The sequence below is a fragment of the Poecilia mexicana genome, unplaced genomic scaffold (assembly GCF_051168715.1).
Source record: "Poecilia mexicana isolate PSO_F unplaced genomic scaffold, ASM5116871v1 scaffold_22, whole genome shotgun sequence".
NCBI classification, from domain to species: domain Eukaryota; kingdom Metazoa; phylum Chordata; class Actinopteri; order Cyprinodontiformes; family Poeciliidae; genus Poecilia; species Poecilia mexicana.
This window is the reverse complement of record NW_028263391.1, coordinates 1,334,264-1,358,767: the sequence shown is the minus strand read 5'-3', so window position 1 is coordinate 1,358,767 and position 24,504 is coordinate 1,334,264. Positions and strand designations below refer to the sequence as shown.

The 24,504-nt window shown below is 38.7% G+C and overlaps 1 protein-coding gene across 1 annotated transcript in view; it reads right to left on the bottom strand.

Annotated features, from left to right (window-relative positions):
• Nucleotides 1–24,504, bottom strand: part of npas3 (neuronal PAS domain protein 3) — a 295,135-nt gene that overhangs the window by 181,300 nt on the left and 89,331 nt on the right. Inside the window, exon 3 of the mRNA XM_088002562.1 lies at nt 17,106–17,350. Within this exon, the coding sequence (XP_087858688.1) occupies nt 17,106–17,350 (245 nt within the window). The remainder of the gene's footprint in view (nt 1–17,105; nt 17,351–24,504) is intronic.

The window sequence follows — 24,504 nt, the reverse complement described above, 5'->3', positions numbered from 1 at the left end:
GTGAATGTGCGAGCTGTTAGTAGTGTATGTGAGCGAGACAGTTAACGTTTGTGAATGTGCGAGCTGTTAGTGTATGTGAGCGAGAAAGTTAACGTTTGTGTGTGTGTGCGCGAGCTGGTAGTGTATGTGAGCGAGCTGGTACTGGTGTATGTGAGCGAGAAAGTTAACGTTTGTGTGTATGTGTGCGAGCTGTTAGTAGTGTATGTGTGCGAGAAAGTTAACGTTTGTGAATGTGCGAGCTGTTAGTAGTGTATGTGAGCGAGAAAGTTAACGTTTGTGTGTATGTGCGCGAGCTGGTAGTGTATGTGAGCGAGCTGGTAGTGGTGTATGTGAGCGAGAAAGTTAACGTTTGTGTGTGCGTGGCTATTTTTTTGGAGTATGCGAGAGTTTTTGGTAGTGTGTGAGAGACAAAACGTAATTTTTTTGAGTGTGCGAGGCTATTTTTTTGGAGTATGCGAGAGTTTTTGGTAGTGTGTGAGAGACAAAACGTAATTTTTTTGAGTGTGCGAGAGTTTTTGGTAGTGTGAGAGACAAAACGTAAATTTTGTCCTAAACGGCCCCTCATACTGAACCCTATGGACAGATAAACTCATATGTGAGACAAGCAGGTGAGCCAGTACTTTTAGCAACATAGTGTATGTTTCTAGGCGGGTTGGCGCTCCAAGGGTCTAGGGTGACTGAGGATATTTTTCATCTTGGGCCTGATAATTGTATCAGCCTCAAACAGGTTTTGATGCTTACCTTATTCACATGTGAAATATCAACTGAAACTACTGATAAGAATACTCATACTCAGAGTCATTGCTGTTGAACGTTGTTTCTGCACCAGTGTGTGCATATCTTTTAGATGTGTGTTGTGATCACATAATTGCAAACATGCAGCATACCATCTAGGTGTCGCCAAAGGAACCAGTTACTCTAGAAAAATGCTGACAAGTCATGGAGCCACACAGAGAGTCCATTCCAAAGTTTGCAAGAAGATGGCTGTTAGTGTCTGTGCACTCAGGAGCCTCTGAAACCCCACATCACAGATTTTATCATGAAGTTACATAACAATTAAGTTTAAATATTTTTACCATTACTGTAAACTAATAATATTCTTTAAATGTTACTTTGTGTAGTTATGATCCTTTTGCACATTGTTTGGGATTAATCACAGATTATCTGGATTTGTACCCCAGGGGGTTGAAATGTAAAACTCAATCAAATATTACTTCAAATAGCAAGTGGCATGAATATTACACTGCCAAATAAAGCCATCAACACACATTTTTAGAGTAAAGTCAGAGGAGTTTTGTTCCATGCAAAACATCAAAATTGATAAAGTGGGTAAACCCTAACAAGCACATTAGCTGTCCATCGGTTTGGCACATTAAAGCATTAAAGCATGCAGTGCATGACTCTTTGCTCTTGCATTTAAAAGAGAAACAGCAAAGAGTGACTAAATTATTATTTTCTTCATCACTTCTTTGAGTACAACTGCTTTAAATTTAGAAACTGACGCAATTAAGTAGAAAAAAGCTGCAAATATAACCATGATCTCCTTCTTCAGAATGATATGCAGAACAACTTCTCCTGAGAGCAATCCCCTCCCAACACTACTGATGACCTCCTGTCTGGCTCATTTTTGTAATTCATAATATTAGATTACCATCTTCAGATGTCTTTTTCTGTAGCACAAAACTGCCCTGGCACATGTAGGTAACCAGTTCTACCATAGCATGCCAGGACAGGAAATATGATTAAAAAAAAGAAAAAACATTATTCCAGTTATTGTGCCTCTCTGCATGAGCACCAGAGACCTGATTCATGAATTAAACTGAGTGAAGATTCTGTGACTAACCTCCTCACTGTCATTTCAGCTTGTGCATTTCTGTCTTAAAATATGTTGAAAAACCAATTAGTATGACTGCAGCTCAAACAGTTTGACTGACGGGAAGACACTGACAAATTAATCAGGATCCAAAGGGATAAGTGGCTTTAAAACTGTCTTTGCTCCTTTCCTTATAGCAATATATATTTTCTTCATCTTCATTACAGTGATCTGAAAAGCTTTAGTTAGTCAACACAAGCTGCAATTAGCTGAGCAGCAGCTTGTGTTTGGTTCAAAAGAGACATGATACAACAAGAGAAAGAAAGCCTAGGGAGGGATGAAGAGTTTGGTAATGAGACAATAAAGGAAAAACCCAAGGAAAGTGCAAAACTGTTGGGAACAGATAAAAATTCTGGAACATTGTTGGAAACATGGAGGTTTTGTAGCAAACAGGCAAGAAAGTAATGGCAAATATTTATATGTTGTGTTAAAGATCAGGGACAAAAAAGGGAAATAAATTAGAAATTTGAAATTTTATTTCGAACATGATACAAATATAAAAAGTAATATAGTACACAATAACAAAAGTGAATAGAAAAGAAGAAAAGAAAAAAAGAAAATACAGATATCTGTTTCAGTTAACATATCATGCTCAAAAGTTCAATTCAACACTGTCAAGAAATAAACAAGCATGTGGTGCTATTAGAAAATAAAAACTGAAGCTATAAAAACTCAGGCTGACAATTTTAGAATAATTTATACATTTACTTGTGAAAATGTGGTTGATAAAAATTTATTTTGTACTTTATCTGGGAAAAAGCGACTGCAGCATCATAAACTCAACGACTGAATACACTGAGTGTGTAAAGATCTTATACATTTTTACATTATATTTATTTTTCACCTAAGTAATCAAAAGTAATTTAACCAGGAAACAAACGTTTTCCAGTCATAAACAATCAATGTCATTTAAGACTAACTGACTTTCTTTCAATGTGATTAAACTGCATTTAGGTCTTTAGATTTCATTTAACAATAATGTGATAAAACTATAACTTCAATACCTTTATGTTATATAATACCCTTCTTTTATGTCAGTTACACAAGTTTTTGTCATTGATTTGTTTTCTTTGTGATTGTTTGATACTAACAGATAATTAACAGTTTGATACTACTTTGAAAGTAGAAAATGAGGCAAAGAGGAGAGGAAGGTGAACTAATCCAGATGTAGGATAAATGAATGGAGGCAGAGGGGAGGGCAGCCAGCAGACATGGGGATGGAGAACAGGAGTATTTCAGAGAACAGATATGAGTGTTATTAAGAAACGGCTGAACTGCTAACCGAGCGTTCAGATGGTGGTACAGCTGAATGCTTCACGCCCCAGCAAACACAGGCCTGGCTGCACTCTCTCTCTCTTCCTCTGCCATTTATAATTCTCTCCCTCTCTGATCTATTCATCTCTTTCTCTGTGTCCTCTAACTCTCCCCTCTTAGATTTTTGAATTGTAAAAAATCCATTAAATCCATTGGTTTCGATCAGAGAGTGCATCACTGTGTGCGAGTCTGTATGTACTCATCTTTGTGTACACCTGCACTGAATGTGTGTGTCCATGTGCGTGTGTGAGGCAGAGATGGAGTGGATGACTAGAACACAGCAAACAAAATTTCATTTAATGTTTCCTGATAAACTTGTAGACAATTTAGGGAAATTAAAAGCTTCTATTGGTGCAAGTATATTTTAGTAAGGTGTTACATACCCATATTAAAATAATAATTAAAAAATAAATAAATAAATAATAATAATAATAATAATAATAATAATAATAATAATAAAGATTATAGAACAAAAAGGAAGGCTCAATGAGATCTACTGGGGGTTTTTAGGCATAAGCTTTTTAAACTACTTTGAATGATTATTTGAGCTTCTGTACTCTTTGATAATAATCAGACAGACAATCCTGGGGCCCCTCTTATTCAATATCTACATGCTCCCAGTAGCTCAGGTTATAACAGGAAATAAGACTAGTTGCCATAACTACACACAGCTCTAGACTGCAGCTGATCCAGAACGATGCTGCTGGCGTTCTCACTAAAACCAGGAATACAGAACGCATCACCCAGTTCTAAAGTCCTTCCACTGGCTCCTGAGCCACTGGCAGCTCAGGAGCCAGTGGCTCCTGGCAGCTCAGAGAACAGACTTTAAAATACTGATGTTAGTATTTCAGTGGCAGAAATCATGACGACTTGAGGGCACTATTGAGCCACTGTATAGGGTGTTTAATAGAACACTGTTAACATTTGGTCTGCACAGTTTTTGCTTGGGAAGTGGTAGGTTGACTTTCTTTACATGGTTTTTTGGACATGTACAGAGTTTCCATAGTAACTGTATTTTTTTTTCTTAGGATATATTCTACTATGCAAAGAGAATCTACAGCCCCACATATTCCATAAACAGAAGATTTATGTATTTATGGTATGTGCAGCTGCTGTTTACCAGTTTTTTTTTTTTTCATAAACAGCTGCGGGAGGAGGGGGAAAATAATTATAAAACGGGGTGAAAAAACCCTTTGACTCAAACTAAGGCCGTTAACTAATTACCAACATATATCACTGCTAGCTCCGACAAGCCAATTACATCTGACTGGAAATACTTTACTTTGTCAAACACACACTTTTCATGTTGGCTTTAATTCAGTGTCAAAACTTCTGCTACTTTATACTGGAGCAGGTGATTGACTACTTACAGTGAGGACTGCATAATGTCACATTGGTCTAAGAAATAAAAAGGGATGAAACATGAAAAAATGGCAAGAAAAAAATATATAAATATATGGCAAAGGTATGTATGTATGTATGTATGTATGTATGTATGCACACACAGAGATTTTTCTGTGTTTCTGAAATGGAGTCTGTCTATATGTCCTCTCGCATGAAACTAAAAAATGCCAGACATCTGGGTTAACAGTGGAGGCAATAATGTTAACATTAATGATATCAAAATGTATAGTTATGAATTAATTATTTTATAAATATTTAAGAAAATCAGAAATATTCTGCCAAAATAATTTATGTCAGATTTATGCCTTCTTAGGCTTACATTTACAATTTACAATTGTAAATTGTAAATTTACAATTGTAAATTTACAATTGTAAATTGTAAATTTACAATTGTAAATTGTAAATTTACAATTGTAAATTTACAATTTACAATTGTATATATATATATATATATATATATATATATATATATATATATATATATATATATATATATATATATATATATATATATATATATAAAAATTCCCTTCTCACCCTCCGCCGGTGGTCTCTCTCTCTTTCATCCTCTGAGCTCGGGTCCTCTACCAGAGGCCTGGGAGCTTGAGGGTTCTCCTCCAGTATCTTGGCTGTGCCTAGAACTGCACATTTCTGGACTGAAATGTCTGATGTTGTTCCTGGGATCTGTTTTAGCCACTGCTCCAGTTTGGGGGTGACTGCCCTGAGGGCCCCGATGACCACAGGCACCACTGTGGTCTTCACCTTCCAGGCCTTCTCCAGTTCCTCTCTTAGGCCCTGGTATTTCTCCAGTTTCTCGTGCTCCTTTTTCCTGATGTTGTGGTCACTTGGTATTGCTACATCCACCACAACGGCTTTCCTCTGTTCTTTATCCACCACCACAATGTCCGGTTGGTTCGCCATTACCATCTTGTCTGTCTGGATCTGGAAGTCCCACAGGATCTTAGCTCGGTCATTCTCCACCACCTTTGGGGGTGTTCCCCACTTTGACCTCGGGGCTTTTTTTTTTCTGGCCTAACCAATTAACTCTTTTTGAGACAAAAGGGTAAAAACATTAAACAAGGTCTTGGGCTGTTGATTTGCTACTTCTTAAGTAGAAATAACAGGAGAAGTTTCTTTGTACTCCTGATTGACAGAGTAAAAAAAATCAACTCTATCAACAAAACAAAAACTTTAACACATCCTTTCACACTAAATCTAAGTTTTTGTATTTGGTCTTGGTTAAAATATTTGCTTACTGATTGGCATTCCCCCCTTATGCTACACTGACTAGATGCATCTGTGAGAAGTGGAATCTGACAAATATAAGTCTGAAAGCTCTCCTGGAAATGTTTCGGTTTAAACCAGACTATCTCTGTCTGCATTTGGCCATGAAGCTATTTTACAACAGCCTGGAATGATCTCACTCCACTTGAGAATCAAGCCTTAGATATGAGTTGTGTACAAATGCTTGGAGACACTTAATAAGACAAAAACATCTCTTTCATACGCAACCCCGCAGAGAGAAGCCCAGCCTGATTCAATAAGGGGACCGGCTCGTACTACCTTTGTGTTCTAGGTGATTGCAAAGCTTTCTGGGGGTAAACAGAAACAAGAACCAATAATTTCTGTCATTACAACACATTGTTAGACAACGATATTTCCTAGAGCGGTTTTCTGTTTGCCAACAAAAAAAATAAAGATAGAAGACATAGGGGGAAAGGTGTTTGAGTAATTGTTTCCATAGTGATTATGTTCTTTTTGGCTGTGCCAGTCTGTGACAGCATGCAGGAAGAACGAGGAAAGAATTAAGGAAAAAAATGAGATGAGCAAAACACCCAGCAGCCCCGTCGGCAGCCGAAAGCAATTTCCTCGTCTAAATTTAGTTATGCAAAGCCTATGGGCATCATCAGCATTTAGTAATTAGTTTTATAATTACTGCTGTTTCCCTCTTCCTCTGTCATTCCATTTTTCCTTACACTGCAACTGGGGAATCTAAACATCTCACACTTGCAGCTGGACAAATTACTTTGTTTATTAAGTTTGAGCATGCATGGCTGGTAGTTTTAGCTAGATGAAGTGACATCTGCGCTGCAGAACCACGCAGTGCATAGCTGAGGGCCAGTGACGGCACCACAGGTTCCTGCAGCAGAAGAGCTGAAGCCGCCATTCATAAGCTTATAACACAGAGAAGCCGCAGATCCCCAGCTAGTTGCGTTTTTAGGTTTAAGATGAGATTTGTGGGTAAAGGACTGAAGTGACAGTAAAGGGGGGAATGAGAAAGAATTAACCATTATCATACAGTGTGCACATGGTGTAATCTGAATTGGAGTTTCAAATGCTTTGGCTCACCCCTACTGCGCTGCAGTTAAAGAGGAGAGCTGCGTTATGTTGTATGAGACAGCCAAGGGAACATAATACTGCTGTTATATGGCCAATATAGTGAATTTAACAGCTGGAGGGAGATACTTGTTAGCATGCACAAGCAGGAACAAGCTGTTAGATGAAGATCATTCTGAGATGTTCGGCCACAAATCTGCAACAATGTGCCATTTAGCTTCTCTTACTCCCAGAGGTCATCATTTCAAAGCATCATTTTGCCAAGACATGTACATTTGTTTAAAAAGGTTTCTGTGGCAACAGTGGAATTTATTTGAAGTATTTGACATGAAAATGTATAAAAAGAGAAGAGGGAAGCAGAGGTCCCAGAATCAGGAGTCAAACCTCAGACAGCTGTCTGTGGTCTATGCTCCACCTCCACTCCATGCACCACCCAAGATGTACCCAAGATGTACACCCCATCAGTGCAGGGCTTAACTTAGTTTTTAGGTGTGTTTTCTAATACTATTGCAGTATTTTGGAGTTCAATGATCACATTTAAAGATTAATTCCAAAAACCTAATACCACTATTTTGGAATATTCTAACTTATAAAACAAATTTGTTTAAATGGGCAGTATTATGTATTTTCCAGGCACATATTATCATGTTAAAGCACAGTCAGATAACTGTTACTTTCTGTTATAAAAATGCTGTACATATCAAACATGACTTCAAAGGAATCTGACTTTGTAATTTGATGTCTTAAAATTGGGCCTCTGTCTCTTTAAGAAGCTCCTGCTCTTTCTGACACTCTGATTTTAAGCAGGTCATCACAATAATTATTCTCATGTAAGCGGTTTTACACTGACAGCCCTCCTTTGGACTCGGCAGTGGTTCCTATGATGAAAGAATCGAAGCAACACTTCAGGTCTTGGTGAGGGATTAACATCATGACATGATGTGAAGCTCAAAAGTCCGTTTTGCATTAAAGTTTAAAACAATATTTGTGAAAGGTTTCAGATGGGACTTAATACACAAAAAGAACAATTTTCATTTTATTCAAATTTGTATCCTCTCAGATTTAAGGCTCTAGTAATCTGTTTAATTTATCAACACATTGCTTGTGTTGGTAAATTAAACACATTAAATATGTTTAATTACATAACAGTGTTATTGTTATTTAACACTGCAAAATATGAAATAATATTAACATGTTGCAGTGACCCAACAAGCATCTCAACTTGAATCTGACAGAGAATGTAGGTCGAGCTAAAAGGAGTGGAAGGAAGCCTTGGCATCTCAAAGACTAACTGCTCCTCAATGAAACACCAACAGAGACTTTAAAAAAACACCTAACAGATACAAGTGTTTGATTGATGTAATCCAAACAACATTTTGCCAATTGAATATTAAAAATTGGTATGAAAAATTTCAAATATGCCATTTTTTAAAATAAAATTAAAAACTCTAGTTTTGTAACGCTTGATTATATTTTGAGAGATACTTATGTGATCTAATACGTTTCGACCATTTTTTAAAATATAAATATACTTAAATACTACACAAGCAACAATATCATGAAGTTTAGCACTGTTTTTTAATATACTCTGAAGTCAAAAAAGTTTTTTCAATTTTCAATAATCAGCTTTAATATTTTGACAGTTAGTGCAGGAGCACAAAACTGTAACTGCTGTCCTCCAAACTCAGATCTGCGCTATTTGTTAGAACCCAAAATGTGACATTCTGAAGGGTGAGAGTATTTCACATGAGAAACAAAATGACCAGAGATGGCTCCTTTTTCAATGTGCTTTGATTATCATGGTTTTTTGTCTTGTAATTTATTACATTTCTCTCAGAAATTATTTTTACACCAATGACAGTCTGGTATGGCACAATCATTTGAGGTTTTTTCTTTATTTTAAAGATTTAAAACATTCAAAAGTCCTTCTGCTGCTTTGGTTGAAGTATAATGAATACTTCAGCACATCGAAACAATACTTTAGATATATGTTATAATAAATACATGAGTATGTTTGCTTGAAAGAAATATTTGTTTCAGTAACTTCCAGAGCAGTGTAAGTGCTTTCTTTCCTGTGGTATATTTTTGGACATCAGGCTTCAGTCTGTGGCGTCTTTAGGTGCATCAAGAGCTGCTATTTTGTGTCCCATTCTCACTACATTCACCCTGTTTGAAGAGTTCCATGCTGTTCACAGGGATAATGCTGAATCACTATAGGACGAGAGGCTGCAGGCTGAGTTGTGGAGGTGGGAGGGGTCTTATGTGAGCGCAGTGTTTATCCGGGTGTTGGGGTCACTGTGTTTCCTTAGTATAATGGAGGAAGCCATTAGCCCAGCCAGCAGGCTGCATCATAAAAACGTCAGCTGGTACAAAGAGACGAGATGGATCATAACAAGAGCAGACTCCTGCTGCTCCGCTCTCCGTCTCTCAGCCTCACTGATAGCCTCTGTCTCTCTAATTGACTCGTCTCGTTTATTTTTCTCTCTTTCTCCTCCATGTTGTCGTTATGCCTCTCATTTTTCTACTCGGCCTCATTCTTCTGATGCTTCTCTTTCATTCCCTTTTATCTTTCAGCTCTGTCTTTTTTTGACCTGGAGGTTAATTTCTGCATTGGATAGTAGTCTGGTGGTGGGTTATAATTGTTGGATGGTAAACACAGATAGGATACACCTGGAGATACACAAAGTCAAATAATATTAAATCCAATACATGTTGTATGGAGCACACCAATAGCAGCTTCTAAGTTATTTGGTATAGCCAGAACTTTTTTCTCCCTGTTCTTGGTGTGTCATTCACAACCAGGCCTCGTCCAAACAGGAACACATTTAACCTTTTACCAAGGGTACAAACTTGGGAAATCGCATTTTGTTTTCTTTTTTGGGCTGGCCTGGTAAGATCCAGCCCCTTGTTCTACGCTTTGCTTCATCCAGAGGTTCTGGACCCTCCAGTGCTTCCTTGAGGTGTGGACTGGTTTGAGGGTTTAAATCTCAGCTGATTGCTAACGTTTGTCCATGATGTGTAAGGCAGCAGTTAGGCACTATAAAGCTTACCGGAAGTTACCTGCACTGTTAAACAACCATTCTCCACTGCTGATCGAAACGGGGCGGCCGGTAATGTTAATTCAATATTTGGAAGCGTGGCCAACATGAACTGAATGGCTTTGTGCTAAAACTACAGGCAGACTACAATTTTAAAAGAGCAGAAAATTGGTATTGTTCACAAATCCTCCTGTTTATTGATTGTCGCTGTTGAAATTAAACCAGAGATATCAAGTTTAATGGGAGGAGTCCAGTCAGCGCTGGGAAGGAATGTGGGAATCAAGCAGAATTGCGTAAGAAGGCAAAGGCCAGGCTGAGTCTGGGGAAGGAAAAAGACGTTTCAGGCCCTTCTTGGTGTTTTTGGTTGGATGAAAACATTTCTATAAACTGTCCTGTGTAGAAGTAAATGCTTCTTCTTCTCGAACAGTTTTCTGATTTTTAGGGTTTAGATCAGGCCTAAAAATATCCAACCTGACCCAGCCTGAGCCCACAGGCACTGTGTCCAAGGCCGATCCGACTCGACTGATTAACTTTAATGACAGGCCCAAGTCTGAAGTAAACCTGACAAATTAATTTAATGAATATTTTACTGATTTCATTTAGACCACCATTTTATGTAAGCAGTATAATTTCTCCAGTTTTTAGCTTTTGTTTAACATCTTCCAACTCCATGTTGTTGCTTTTGTAACCACAGGGTGAGTCAGGTGAAAATCATCTGGGATGTGTGACTGACAGGAACCTATCTCAGCTGTTGCTAAAGCAGAGCGGAGCCACGTGCACATGCAGTGAACTGGGCTTGTTACAGTCTAATTAGCTTGTGCACCTTACGTACTTTTGTTTTTCTCTACAGGTTAAACCTTGTACTCCTTTATTTATAGAATAAAAAGCAGATAAACATTTTATATCAAGCATTCTCGTTTGACTTTCTCTATACTGTATGTATTGCAGACATATTAAACACGCAACGGAATCTTGAGCCCAACCGAACCGGATCATCAAGAATATAATTCATGCTGGGTTCCGGTCAGGCTCACCCCATAAATCTAAACTCTATGGCTTCTCCATTTTTAGTTCTAACTAAAATCAATGCTGCAAAGTGCTATGATTTGAGATTTATTAGATATTTTTGCTATAGTGTTCTACCTAAGACAGGCAACATCAGGACGGTTTATAGTTAAAACATGCATATGCAAAGAAAGCTTACAGTGCAGCAGAAATAAATAAACATCCTGATTATACAAACTGTCCACCGAGGCCGTTAGTCAAAGCCTTGACTGCTGAAACCATATTTTTAACCTAGTTTTATATAATTGAAAGAAATATTTTGAATTGAATATTAATAACAAAAAGACACTTGTTTCTACAACTGTTGAAACTGAATAGTTGTCATAAAATGTGTGCATTCAGGTTTTAGGTTACAGATCAGTGTTCTTAATATCTTCACCACTAGTTTGTATTTGCATGAATGAAACATGCACAAAGCATGCTAGTGTTTCACTTTAGAAACTCTTGGCATGTGGGTCAGAGAGTCCTTGTGTGCATGCGTGTGTGTGTGTGTGCATGGGTGTGAATGTGTGTGTGTTGACTCTAGACTCATGAAGTGTGGCATTTCGATGTCTGCTCCTCTCTGCATGCATAATGAATAGCCAGGTGTTGGGGGCTGCGGGGTGGGTGTTGGAGAGATGGTGGTGTGGTGGTGAAGACACACATGTGCAGACAGAGACACACACACACACACAAACACACACCGATATAACAGACTGTCAGACACCTCCCAGAAGCCAAAACCCAATCACACACACTGTTGGACAAACAGACTGCATGCATATGTGGAAGCGTAAAGCCAGCCATAAAACTCCACACAAACAGACTAATCAAAATTCAGACACTTTAACTGGTGAGTGGTCAGTACTATAAACACACAAACACCATTATGTGCACTCATGCTAGCATACGCACACACACGGAGTCAGAGTCAGGATGCTTCAAAGGTCACGGTTGTTTGTGTAGAGTCCTGTAGCAGATGTGGAGATCCTTTGACAGGATGTCAAAACCTCCAACGCTAAACTGGAGAAGAGCAACTGATGGGTCAATTACTGCAAAGGTCAATCGGAGAGGAGAAAGCAAAAGGGGTGGAGGATAGGAAGGAGTGAAAGAGGATGAAAATGAAGAGAAAAAAGAGGAGAAAGTAACAACCTATGCTGTTAAGACTGGAAAACTCAATGGGAAAATAAAGTGTGAAAACAAAGTTGGAATTAGTTTGGTTAGCACAGTTAGCAATTCACAAAGCAGTTTCTATGCATAAAACTTAGAAACGCTGCCAACAATTTCAAATTCAACATATTTAGAAGCAAGTTTTAAAAAGAATATTCCATTCAGACTTCTATCTTTCTTCTGAAAGTCTTGTTCTGTCTTGCTGGCTAAATGGACTGCTGGCATTACTGATGTGTTGAAGAAATCAGCCTAAAGAATGGTCAGATTTTAGTCTATTTTGAGTTGCATCTCTGTCAGAATTCATAAAAAAATACATATAACACATACAATACATTTTACATACATATTACATATATATATATATATATATATATATATATATATATATATATATATATATATATCTCAATGGCTGGAGAAAGCTGGACTCAAGGACAGCACAGAGGCCCTCATCCTGGCTGCACAGGAACAGGCCCTAAACACCAGAGCAATAGAGGCTCAGATCTACCACACCAGACAAGACCCAAGGTGTAGGTTGTGCAAGGAGGCCTCTGAGACAGTCCAGGACATAACAGCAGGGTGCAAGATGCTGGCAGGGAAAGCGTACATGGAACGACATAACCAAGTGGCGGGCATAGTGTACAGGAACATCTGTGCAGAATATGGACTGGAAGCCCCGAGATCAAAGTGGGGAACACCCCCAAAGGTGGTGGAGAATGACCGAGCTAAGATCCTGTGGGACTTCCAGATCCAGACAGACAAGATGGTAATGGCGAACCAACCGGACATTGTGGTGGTGGATAAAGAACAGAGGAAAGCCGTTGTGGTGGATGTAGCAATACCAAGTGACCACAACATCAGGAAAAAGGAGCACGAGAAACTGGAGAAATACCAGGGCCTAAGAGAGGAACTGGAGAAGGCCTGGAAGGTGAAGACCACAGTGGTGCCTGTGGTCATCGGGGCCCTCAGGGCAGTCACCCCCAAACTGGAGCAGTGGCTCAAACAGATCCCAGGAACAACATCAGACATCTCAGTCCAGAAATGTGCAGTTCTAGGCACAGCCAAGATACTGCGCAGAACCCTCAAGCTCCCAGGCCTCTGGTAGAGGACCCGAGCTCAGAGGATGAAAGAGAGAGAGACCACCGGCGGAGGGTGAGAAGGGAATGTTCTTATATATATATATATATATATATATATATATATATATATATATATATATATATATATATATATTATCTGTAGGTTAAATCTGCACTAGAGTTTAGATTGGCTGAAAAATCCAACCCACTGTGGACCGAGTCCATATTCATTGTGTCTAATCCAACCCGATTGATCAACTTTAATAAGAGGTCTGACGCTGAATTAAACAACATATTATTGTAACTAACCTTTGCTGTTTTCGTTTTTATAGTTCCATTGGGTAAGGAGTTTAAGTTCTCCTCTTTTTAGGTTTTGTATAACATCTTTCTGCTTCATTTTGTCACTTGCATTCGTCTAGGATGTGACTGATAGGAGCGGAGCAGGACAGGACCGCGTATGCGTTTATTGTGAGGTGCACTGGGCTTGTTAACTTCTGAACCTTTTTCTTTCTTTCATCAACAAAGTAAGCTGCCTCCTCCTCTATTGCTCTATATACAGTATAGACTGTTCTGTCTATACTGTAATTAAACATACACAGAAGTTCAAGTCTTACCCGGCCTGACCATCAAGCACATCATTTTGCCCCAACTAGGCCCAATTTTCGGATCCAAGCTGTAATCCGTGCTCTGCTGCTACACTGGAGACTGAAATTACAAGCCTCCAGTTCTTCCTTCAATCAAAGGAAGATCTGATTTTATATCTTTGACGCTTAAAAAATAATTATCTGTACAAATGTTGTTACCACATATTGTATTTAAATAAAGTATATTGTGATATAAGGTCAAAATTGTTGAGAATTCTGGGTGTTTATAGGAATTTCAGCCAGAACCAAAGGCCAACGTGGCTTGAGGTTCAGATTGTGTTAAATAAATCTGTGTATTTTGAAATAAAATCTGATGCTGGCTTTACAAAAAGACGACAGGAACATCACAAAAGGTAGTATTGACCATCACTTCCAGTGTGATCATAACTGTTCTGCAACTCATTTCTGTAACTTGGAAATAAATTATTTAAACTGTGTGTAAAATCAGCTATTCCTACTGTTTGGTTCAGCACAGGAGGAATAACTCAGCTTTTAAGTGTAAAATTTTTCAGCAGATAATGGCTTACATCACATCTGTCCTCATTGCATTGAGGAATCTCCAGCCGACTCCATGTTCATCCTGACGATGGAGGCAGCACCCCGATAGGAATCAAAGACACAAACAGTACACAGGCACCACCATCTAGTTTTCACTCAGATATACTACAACGCAACTGTTTAGACAGCATGTGATAGTGAAAAAAATTAAATATGTTTTAACATTAAATTATGCTTGACTTTCTCCCTGGAACCTGGTGAGTTGGTTAAATGGATCAGTCACCAAAATGCCTTTGTAAGCTGTAGCTGTGCACTAGAAACAAGCACATGGAATAACCCTAAATATGGAGCCTCCATTCTACAGCCAGGTTCTGCGGTTCTGGGGTGTGTTTAGGTGTGTTTAGGGGACAACTGTGACCTGATATATAGACAGACGCACATTCCTCACATTTGCTGGACTTGATGTTTCAATTTTCTAATCTGGATCAAGCTATTAGCTCTGTGAACGGAGTGGAGACGTAGACAGCACATGCAAACCAGAGGCAAAAGTTTACACAAATAGTGCAACTTCATGAACTAGACCATCTGTCCAAATTGTGTCAATCTACATGTAGCAGACACACACACACACACACACACACACACACACACATTTAGTATTTGCCTGTCTGTTGTGTTCATTAAAATGCATGTGCTTCTTCAAAGCACTGACAACAATGCTGCCATCTGGTACTAGAGTAGGAGTGTGTGTCTGATCATCTATGGGACGAACACGTGTGTGGAAATACCTCTACACAAATGTAATACACACATCACAAACACAGACACTAATCTCATCACCCATAGACTGAAATCATGTTCTAGTACATATTCCACCTTTAAATTCCCACACTCTACACCAGAAACTTCAGACATTGAGCTTTCATTCACAGGTCATCCCCACAAGTCCAAAAGCCCTTTTTAAAGCAAATACCCCATTTCTACTCTAAGTGTGTTGCACAAAGGACCAATTCCAAAGGCAAATTCCACTTAGATTCAAAAGGGCTGTGTATATTCTGGTACTCCAGGCAGAAATTCATCAAAGCTTAATGTTCTCTTCATAGAAAATCACTTAGTGCAGAGGCTGGCTGTCTATGCGAGTGTGTGTTTCTACAATGTTTCATTGTTGTGTGATAGCTGCTGAAAGCACCAAGCAGTCACAGCAGCGACACATGCAGTAAACCTTTCACATCTTCCTGTATGTTCAGCCTCATAAGAATGAGGTTTATGTAAAGACAAACAGGCCGTAATGAAAATGACATGGAGGACAAAGTCAGAGACTGACACACAAGAAATGTAAGCTTCATTTTTTCAATCTGAAATCAAGTTACTTTGATTTTTCTACAAAAATACATGCTTTATGAAAAGATGTGTGTATATGTGTGTCTGCGTGCGTGCGTGTGTGTGTGTGTGTGTGTGGGTGGGTGCGTGTGTAAAGGACAACTTTCACAGTATTTATCACAGGCTGGTCATTTGTGCAAAGTGTGGACATTTTCCTGGTTCTCACTGTTTTTGCCGTTCAACTGCACACTACTAGTTAGGTGTGAATGAGATTAAGGAATAGACTAGTATAGGGTTAGGAATAATGTCTGGGTTAGGCATTAATGCAGTTACTCACCAGTGTGAGTAAAATGAATGAAAATCAATACAAACTCTTTGATTGTATAGAAGCACAAGGATGTGTGTGTGTGTGCTTTTGCTGTGAAGATTAATAACAGTTCATTTATAATTCTAATATAGCACACACTTCTACATTTTTAGTGAGGAAATTATCCAAGTTTTACTAAAATGGGCTCCACTAAAAGACGGCGGTTTGGAATATTCTTCCTACAATATTCTTGGTATGTGTTGAAAATGCAAAAAGTATTATTGGTGCCATACATACATCACCTTCCCTGCATGGTGGTTTCAGGCAGATTCCTGACCACATAAGAGGTCAATCTAAAAAAAAAAAAATCTCCTTCCAGAAATCTGGGTTTGGTGTGATTTCTGGACAGGCTGTCCTCACTGCAATGCAGACCGAATGGGACGGAAACTCTTTGTATTTTGTTTATTAACCTCTGGATGTTCAATTGAAATAATGTTTAAATTCTAAAATAAAAAAGCAACAGGATTATACTCACAATTTGAACAACTGTGTCTTTGTTTCAGAAATGCAGGCAATTTTTACTGGGACATGTGCTCCAATACAAGTGGTGTGAAAAAGTTTTACGGGGGTAAAAATGATAAAAAAAACCATCCAAAACATATGAATGGACCATATATTTTAAATAAATTCTGCTCTGCAGTGAGAGGTTTGACTGACTAACCGGTCCACCAGGTGACATCTGCATTTTTACAGTTAACAATAGTCACCCCACTGTTGCCACTCAGTGACTTGCTATATTTAGCAACATTTCAGGCAAAAAAAAATTGGTATTGGCCAAAGTCCAAATCAGCAGGTCAGGCTTTTTAAAGATCAATAATCGGTGATTGGCCAGAAAACTGCAATCAGTGCAGCACCCTTAAATCTGACACGTGTGTTCTCTGCTGACTCCCCAAAAGCACCCACACAGAAAAACACTGGATGACTACTTCCTTGTAGGAGTCTTACTTGGGTCTTAATGTATTTCTTACAAATAAAAGGTAAACCATCCATATATATTACTAAAAGTATGAACCCTACCTTTCACTGAGGTGTTGGGCGGGGGTCCCTCGATCCGCAGGTTCCATGGCGGATCCCCTTGGTTGGCAAAGTCCCTCATCTTCAGGTAGCTGATTGTGAGGCGGATGATGGAGGCCTTGTCCAGCTGGCTGGTGATGGCACCGGGCAGCGGCAGCATTTTGGCTAATTCATAGAATTCAAAGTTCTCTTTCCCTCGCCGTGACCTTGCAGCGTCCCTTGACTTCTCCTTCCGGAGAGCCTGAAGCCTGGACACACAGCAACCACAGAGCAATGTAAGGAATCTAATTATGAAGATGATATGCCAAATGTGATTTAGTAAAAAATGCCTACAACACAGAAAAAAAAGATCAGATTATTGCATTTAGTTCTTTATCAAATAATGTGTCTCTGATGTAATTTTAATGTAGATTTAGTTATTCTGTTGCATTTGGGTAAATGACAATAAAATAAAACCTAAACTTGGCTAAATGCTAACTTTTCGCAGCAGTCCTTTCTTTCACATTGATTAAACTTTGACTCCTTCAGACAAAACTTAAAAATCTGCTCATAAAAAAGCTACACCACAAAGTAATGACATTCAGGCTTCATGGTTTTCCTGAATTTCTTATTCATAACATTTTATTAATAACGTTCAACTCTGTTACTTTACATCAAAGAATAACTCTGTTTACTTTCTCTCTCACCCTTGAACAACAACTGTGACAAACACTTTTTCCTGCGGCCGCTCATCATCATCGGACGCCATTATGAATTAACCTGGCAATAAATCAGCTGCTAAAAACCTCTGTGGGCTTCCTGTTGGCCACACACACATACAAACATGCATACACACGAACAGGAAGACAGGTGATTAATTTTTACTGGAGAAAAAGAAACAGGGGGACGGACCGAGGGGATGAGATGGAGAGATAGCACACACACTTGTTGGGGGACTTGTTTAGGGCTAGAGATGAAAAATGGCTGTCATCTGGCCAAGAATATCAATTTCATTTTCATATTGTTTCCCATTCACATATCAGGGAGTATAAACAATAAATTGAGAGAAGGAAATGTGCTGCTTTTTTTTTAACAAACTTCTTTTGTCAGATTAGAACTTGTAAGATTTTCTTTATTAATTTGTTAAGGCACTTGACAGCATAAGCATCCTATGCTCTGTATAAATAATTAAAAGTACATTTTGGAATCAGCAACCTTTAAAAAGGTATTAAATACACTTTTCATTAAGCCCACATTTCTGTTTTAAATATTTTATACTGGTCTGTTTTATACTCACTTAATCATACAGCAAATAGAAACAAAATCAATGATTTCCATTTGCAGGATTTTTTTCTCTTTCTACCAATTAAACTACCTACACTGTCACGATTTGCGGTTGTTGTTGGTTTAGTTTGGATGGAGATTTGGTGAACTCAGGGTTTGGTGTAATTAGATGGTTTTAATAAAATCCAAAAGAGTACAAGGTTCAGGCAGCACAGGTGACCAAAAGCAATAGTTCTGACACTGGTAGTAACTCAGCAGGACTGACAAAGTCATCTGACTTACAACTTTCAACTTAAGACTAGGATCAAATGCAAACAAGAGACATGGGTAGGTTTAAATACACGGGGAAGGTAATCAGGGGAAACAAGGGCAAGCTGGGGCAATCAAGGGGAAAAAAACGAGACATCACAGGAAGTAATAAACACAAAAACACACAAAAAACATCCCTACACACAGATACAATAAATTTCTGAGTAAATAGAAACCTGACAATCTAGGAGATTTTTAAATGCAGAATAAGTAAATAGAGAATATTGCAGCCAGGTTGCACATGTCTGCTGCCATGAAATGTGATGAAAGCAAACAGTGAAATGAACATGCACTCAGAATGCTTACATGATATGATAGATACTGCAGCATGTGCAAATCATTATAAACAAGCAGTCATAAAAAACAAAGAACAGAACAGCTCTCACTAACTTAGACCTGAGAGGCTAAAGAGCCATTCAAAAGATTAGGATCGATCATAAGCACCACATCACTGGTATTCTCAGATCACTGGGTAGAATTCACAGTATCCCATTGTGTCATGATTGGCCATGTTATTTTACCAGACTGTCACAATCTTTTTTTCTTATGACAGAAAAAAGTACAAGTATTGCTATGCTGCCTATCAAATAAATAGGGCTGTTGTAAACTAATATTTTAGTAATCGAGTAATCTATCGATTATTCTTACGATTAATCGAGTAATCGGATAAAAAAAAATTATAAAATGAAATATTGGTAAATCTGGCATAATACCGGTGTTACTATCAGATATCAATATCAGTCCAATTTTTCATATTTGAGCATCCCTAACAGTTGCTTTTTTGTAGTTTAGAAAACTAACCTGTAACAATAATAGCTCACTTTCTAAGTTAACCAGAAGAAAAGTTATAGAAAAATCTGAAATTATATTGAATTTAATAACAAAGAGGCAGGCTCACAAATATGCTTATAAAAAATGTCTACAATCCAGCTTTTAGTTTATGTATTCATCTTCAGTGAGTTTAATAGATTAATTAAACTCACCTTGCCACCTAACCTGTCACGCTTTGGGTTTGAAAATACGGGAAATGCCGCCTGGAGTGGGAGGAGAGGGCGAATGAACGAACATAAGATGGGGTGGAGGGGAGGAAATAGACCAGCGGACTGACGAACCGTTAGACCGGGGGACGAACACGGGGGGAAGCAATACGGGATATTTACGACACCTTCACTGGTCACACTCAGAAACTCATCTACCAGCCATGTACGATGCGCTCCGCCACCCGTTTCTTCAGACCGGGATATGAAATTTATTGTGCGGTTCGTCGGTAAAGCTACATTTACACGGTAAGCATCAGCTACTCAGCCGCCCGCCCTGTTCAGGCTATCCGCTCACCTCAGCGCTCTTCCCGCCGTTCGCTTTCAACCAGCAGCCCCGGAGGAGAAATGCTGCCGTACTCCAGGCATTCCCCAGTCATTTTAAGGATGCTTATTGGTTCCCCAAAAACGATAAAAAGTCGGGCATTATCATCAATCAATAAAATCCCCAAGGGCCAATCTTGAAGATTGGACTTTATGCCGCTGAGACTTAGCTTTTGTCAACAACTCAGAGGCGGAAGTGAGAGCTCCGCGCAACGCAAATGAAGTCCCGGCCGGAACACGGTGCGCTAACTAATAAAACATAAATTAACGAAGCTTCGAGGCAGGTAAATTTTCCTCGAGGAATTTTAGTAATCGAGGTACTCGAATCATTCGAGGAATCGTTTCAGCCCTACAAATAAAATAAAATTAATTTTATTTTAAATAATTTGGTTGGCATCCTGCAGTAGATCGTTACTTCATCCTCAGTAAGTGCTGTAGAACTGAATGCAACTGTAGAACTTGATCTGTGTTTGGACTGGTTGGATGTAGCTGAGCTTTCTGAGTTATCAAAAATATTAGCTTCAGCTAAACCTTTAACTTGCATGTTGGACCTCGCCCCAACAAAATTATTTAAAGTGTCCCCTGTGATTACTGCCTCCATTTTAAAAATGATTACTCTATCATCAGTAAATTGACATGTGCCACAAGCCTTTACTTAAGAAACCTTCTCTTGATCAAATTACAGATCTATATCTAATCTATATCTAATCTTCCTTTCTTATCTAAAATAAAAAAATATATTTTCCAATCAAGTGTGTGAGCATTTAAATAGTAATGACCTGTCTGAGGAGCTTTAATCAGGTTTCAGAGCTCATCTGAAACACTGCTGAAAGTGACTAATGATATTATCTTGACTTCAGTGATGGACTTGTGTCTGTTCTGGTTTGGCTAGGTCTCAGTGATGCTTTTGACACAGTCAACCTCAATATTCTCTTAGAACAAAACAGTCCAGGCTACATGACAGTAGCATCATTTTGCTGGCTGGCTGAGACACAGCGCATGTCAGGAACCAAGGACAGTAGTGGACAGTAACTCTGCTTCCCCTAAGACCATCCCACTTTCACATTTAGTGACAAAAATTATAAAGACAAGTTCTGTAAGTTTCAAGTCAGAGCACTTGCTCCCTGGAATGTTTTGTGAAAATCATGGTCATTACCAAAAAACATGAGACAACAGTACAACATTGTAGAAGTTTATGGCTTTGTATTATTACAGGTGTCATGGTGTGTGAGTTTTAGGATGGAGCAAAACGCAGACATGAGCTGGGAGCATGGATCCTGTTGAAAGTTTTAATGAAAAAAAAATCTAAAGCTACAAAACACCACAGGGAGCCAGAGCAGAACAAAAACCATAAATTCAAGGAATAAGCCGGCAGGGGACAGAGGAAAGGAAAATAACTGGGCACAACAGGAGCGACCAGCCAGGCGTGTGAGCAGGAGAACTGTTTAAATACTGAGAGGGTGAATGTTGTAACAAAGACCTGGGCTAATAAGCTAATGGGCTGCAGGTGTGAGGGGAGAGAGAGAGAGATGGAGACAGAGAGAGAGAGAGAGAGAGATGGAGAGAGAGAGAGAGAGAGAGAGAGAATGGCACAGGGGTGAGGGAGAGTACACAAGAGACTAGCAAATGAATCTAACACTAATAATAACTTGACTCAAGAACCAGAATTAAACTAGCGAAACAAGGAATAACTAGAGACAAGAAATAAACATAACTAGAAACATTAAGCAGGACCAAACTAAAGTAAAACAGAAACAAGACTGATCTAATCAAAGAAAGAGACTAAGGGATACAGAACAATCAAACCTAAAAAAAAACTATTCAAAACAACCCAAGTAGGTAGCTGGAAATCGGTGCAAAATACAACCACCATAAATAGTGTGTATTTGAGTTCAAAGTTCACAGACAACATATCAGCTGTATCAGAAATAACACAATGAGCAAATTATTAATACTGTTTATGTTTTTGCTTCAATCCTCCACCCAGGATCCAAAACTGAGCATTGCAGGGTGTTCAGAAAGCTGCATGGGTTCCTTACCTCTCTCTCTAGATTCTGTTTTAGGAGATATGGATTATCCCTTCTGCTGTAGTCTCTGTGTCACTTCCACTTTCCCACAATGTCAAAATCACTTAGTTCCTAATTTCAACCTCTCTGCTCATCCAACGACCTATCTGACAGGATCCTCCCAGGAAGTCAGTCCCTACAGTCGCCTTCCTTTAGATTCATTCTTATTCAGTCACTGCCTTCCAAACCCACAGCAACAAGTTCATCCTCTCTGTGCTTAGATCTTAAAAAGCTACGTCCCTCCACTACCATCTATACCAAAGATAAAGTGAAGACATTGTCTGAGACCTAATTCTATAATTTTGCTTTGAACCAGAACAAGTTCACTTTGATAATTTTATCCACTTGGCAAAAACTATGGAATACCTGCTCTTAGTGGATGTTCAATTTGTTGTTTAATTTTGTGGCAAAAGAATAAACAAAAAAATAAATAAGATCCCAGATTATTTTACCCAAAATTTTCTGTTTAAAAAGTTATTTCAGTAGCAAATAACAGAGGACCCACCTATGCGTAAAAATTGTGTATGCTCTAACGAAAGCTCTGCAGCGTACAAGGCTGTGTGTGTGTGTGTGTGTGTGTGTGTGTGTGCGTGTGTGTGTGTGTGTGCGTGTGTGTGTGTGTGTGTGTGTGTGTGAGAGAGAGAGCACGGCAGTGTGGTACAAGCAGTAAGAAGGAGGAGAAACAAGATGATAGTTTAAAAATGTCAGCTTTAGAGTTTCTGTCTCCAGTGGAACTTTCAACTGTAGTCCAAGAAGTCAACAAAGCCTCATAGCCTCAGATTGTAGCTTAACTTTATGATCTTATACTTGTCTAATTGTATCTATTTGCTCTGTTACCAAAGCAGCCGTTCTTAGGTTTTGTGTAATATTTTAAATGGATATCAGCTGTATCAGCTAACCTGTGACGGTTAGGTTCTCCTCACTGCAGACGACTCACTGTGGGGACGGACTTATTCTCCACCTGACTGTCCCCCTCTCTGTTTCCACATAATGTATAATCCCATATCCTCATAGGTGATTGGCCACAAAGCTGCCGTACTAATCAAAACAAAGATCTGTCCTGAGCAGGCGGAGCGACTGAGCGTGAGAGCTTAGCAGAAAAGTAAAAAAAAATAAAATGAATAAAAAAAGCAGGGAGTCAGCTCTTCTGATTCACTACAAAGCACTGGCTCTTAGAGCCATCACCACAGCAACCATCCACACCAGAAGGAATTTAAAGTAAAAGAGCATCATCAGGAGAAGGGGCAGAGCAGAGGCAATTTCATCTGAACTGCAGTTAGAGGTACGTAACCAGGGTAACGGCAGAAGGAGCTTCTCACTGTGAACTTCTAGCTTGATATATATAAAAACATAAACTTAAATAAGTCATCTCAAAAGACTAATTTATAAATAACACAACCCATTAGTTAATAATTCATAAGATTACCAAACTACATTTTTTCCTTTATCCAATTAACTTCTGCAATATGATTGTGGTAAAACTGAAAAACTTATCAATTTATAATAATGTAAAACATTGTGGAAAGGTCAACATGGGTCAAAATTTAGCTGATCCACCTAAAAGCTTCTAAAGAGAAGAAAATCTGTTGAAAACTGTTTTTCCCTAACTGGCTCATGGTGGGCTATACAGGTGTGGAAAAGTATGGAAACATATTCAATCATTTTTCAGGTGTGAATAAAAATGAAATTCTGTGCACTTCAGACATCCAGCACCAGTCATCTGCAGAAATACTGAGATGACTCTGCATCATCAGGTTTATAAGAGATGGGCAAGAGGCTGAGCACAGGGAGCTGGTGGAGCACTTTGTGGCATGATGACGGAACAATAATCCTATCTTAAGTGCGAACAAAACAAAAGAGATGATTGGAGTTTTCAAGGAAACAAGGTAAAGTCAAACACCTGCTCAACATTCTGGATGGGAAATTCAACAGTGAAACTGTTTAAAAGAAAGGACAGAGAAGACTTTACTTCTAACTATTATCAATCTGGAGATTATGCTGTAAAGAATAAAATCAAGAAAATGATGGACAACCCCAAGTGAAGACACTTTATTGTTGAAAAGCAGTCTCATATTTATGAGACTGCTTTTCAACAATAAAACCACGTAGAAGCATACCAGAGTGCAACATACTTTGTCTGAAATCACTCCAAAAGTCAGTACCATTAAAGCCTTGAACATAAAACTCATATTTATGAGACTGCTTTTCAACAATAAAGTGTCTTCAGTCAGAGGCCTCTTTGGAGTTGCTGCAATACAGGCAGCTACAGTAGTTTCTTCTATCAAAGTGTTTGTGTGTTAATTGGATCCAAATGAAGATGAGCAGAGACAGCAAGTTGAGGGTGAGATTTTGATGAAATAATAATGAAAGACTTACAAAAAAACAAGGAAACTGGGTACCAAA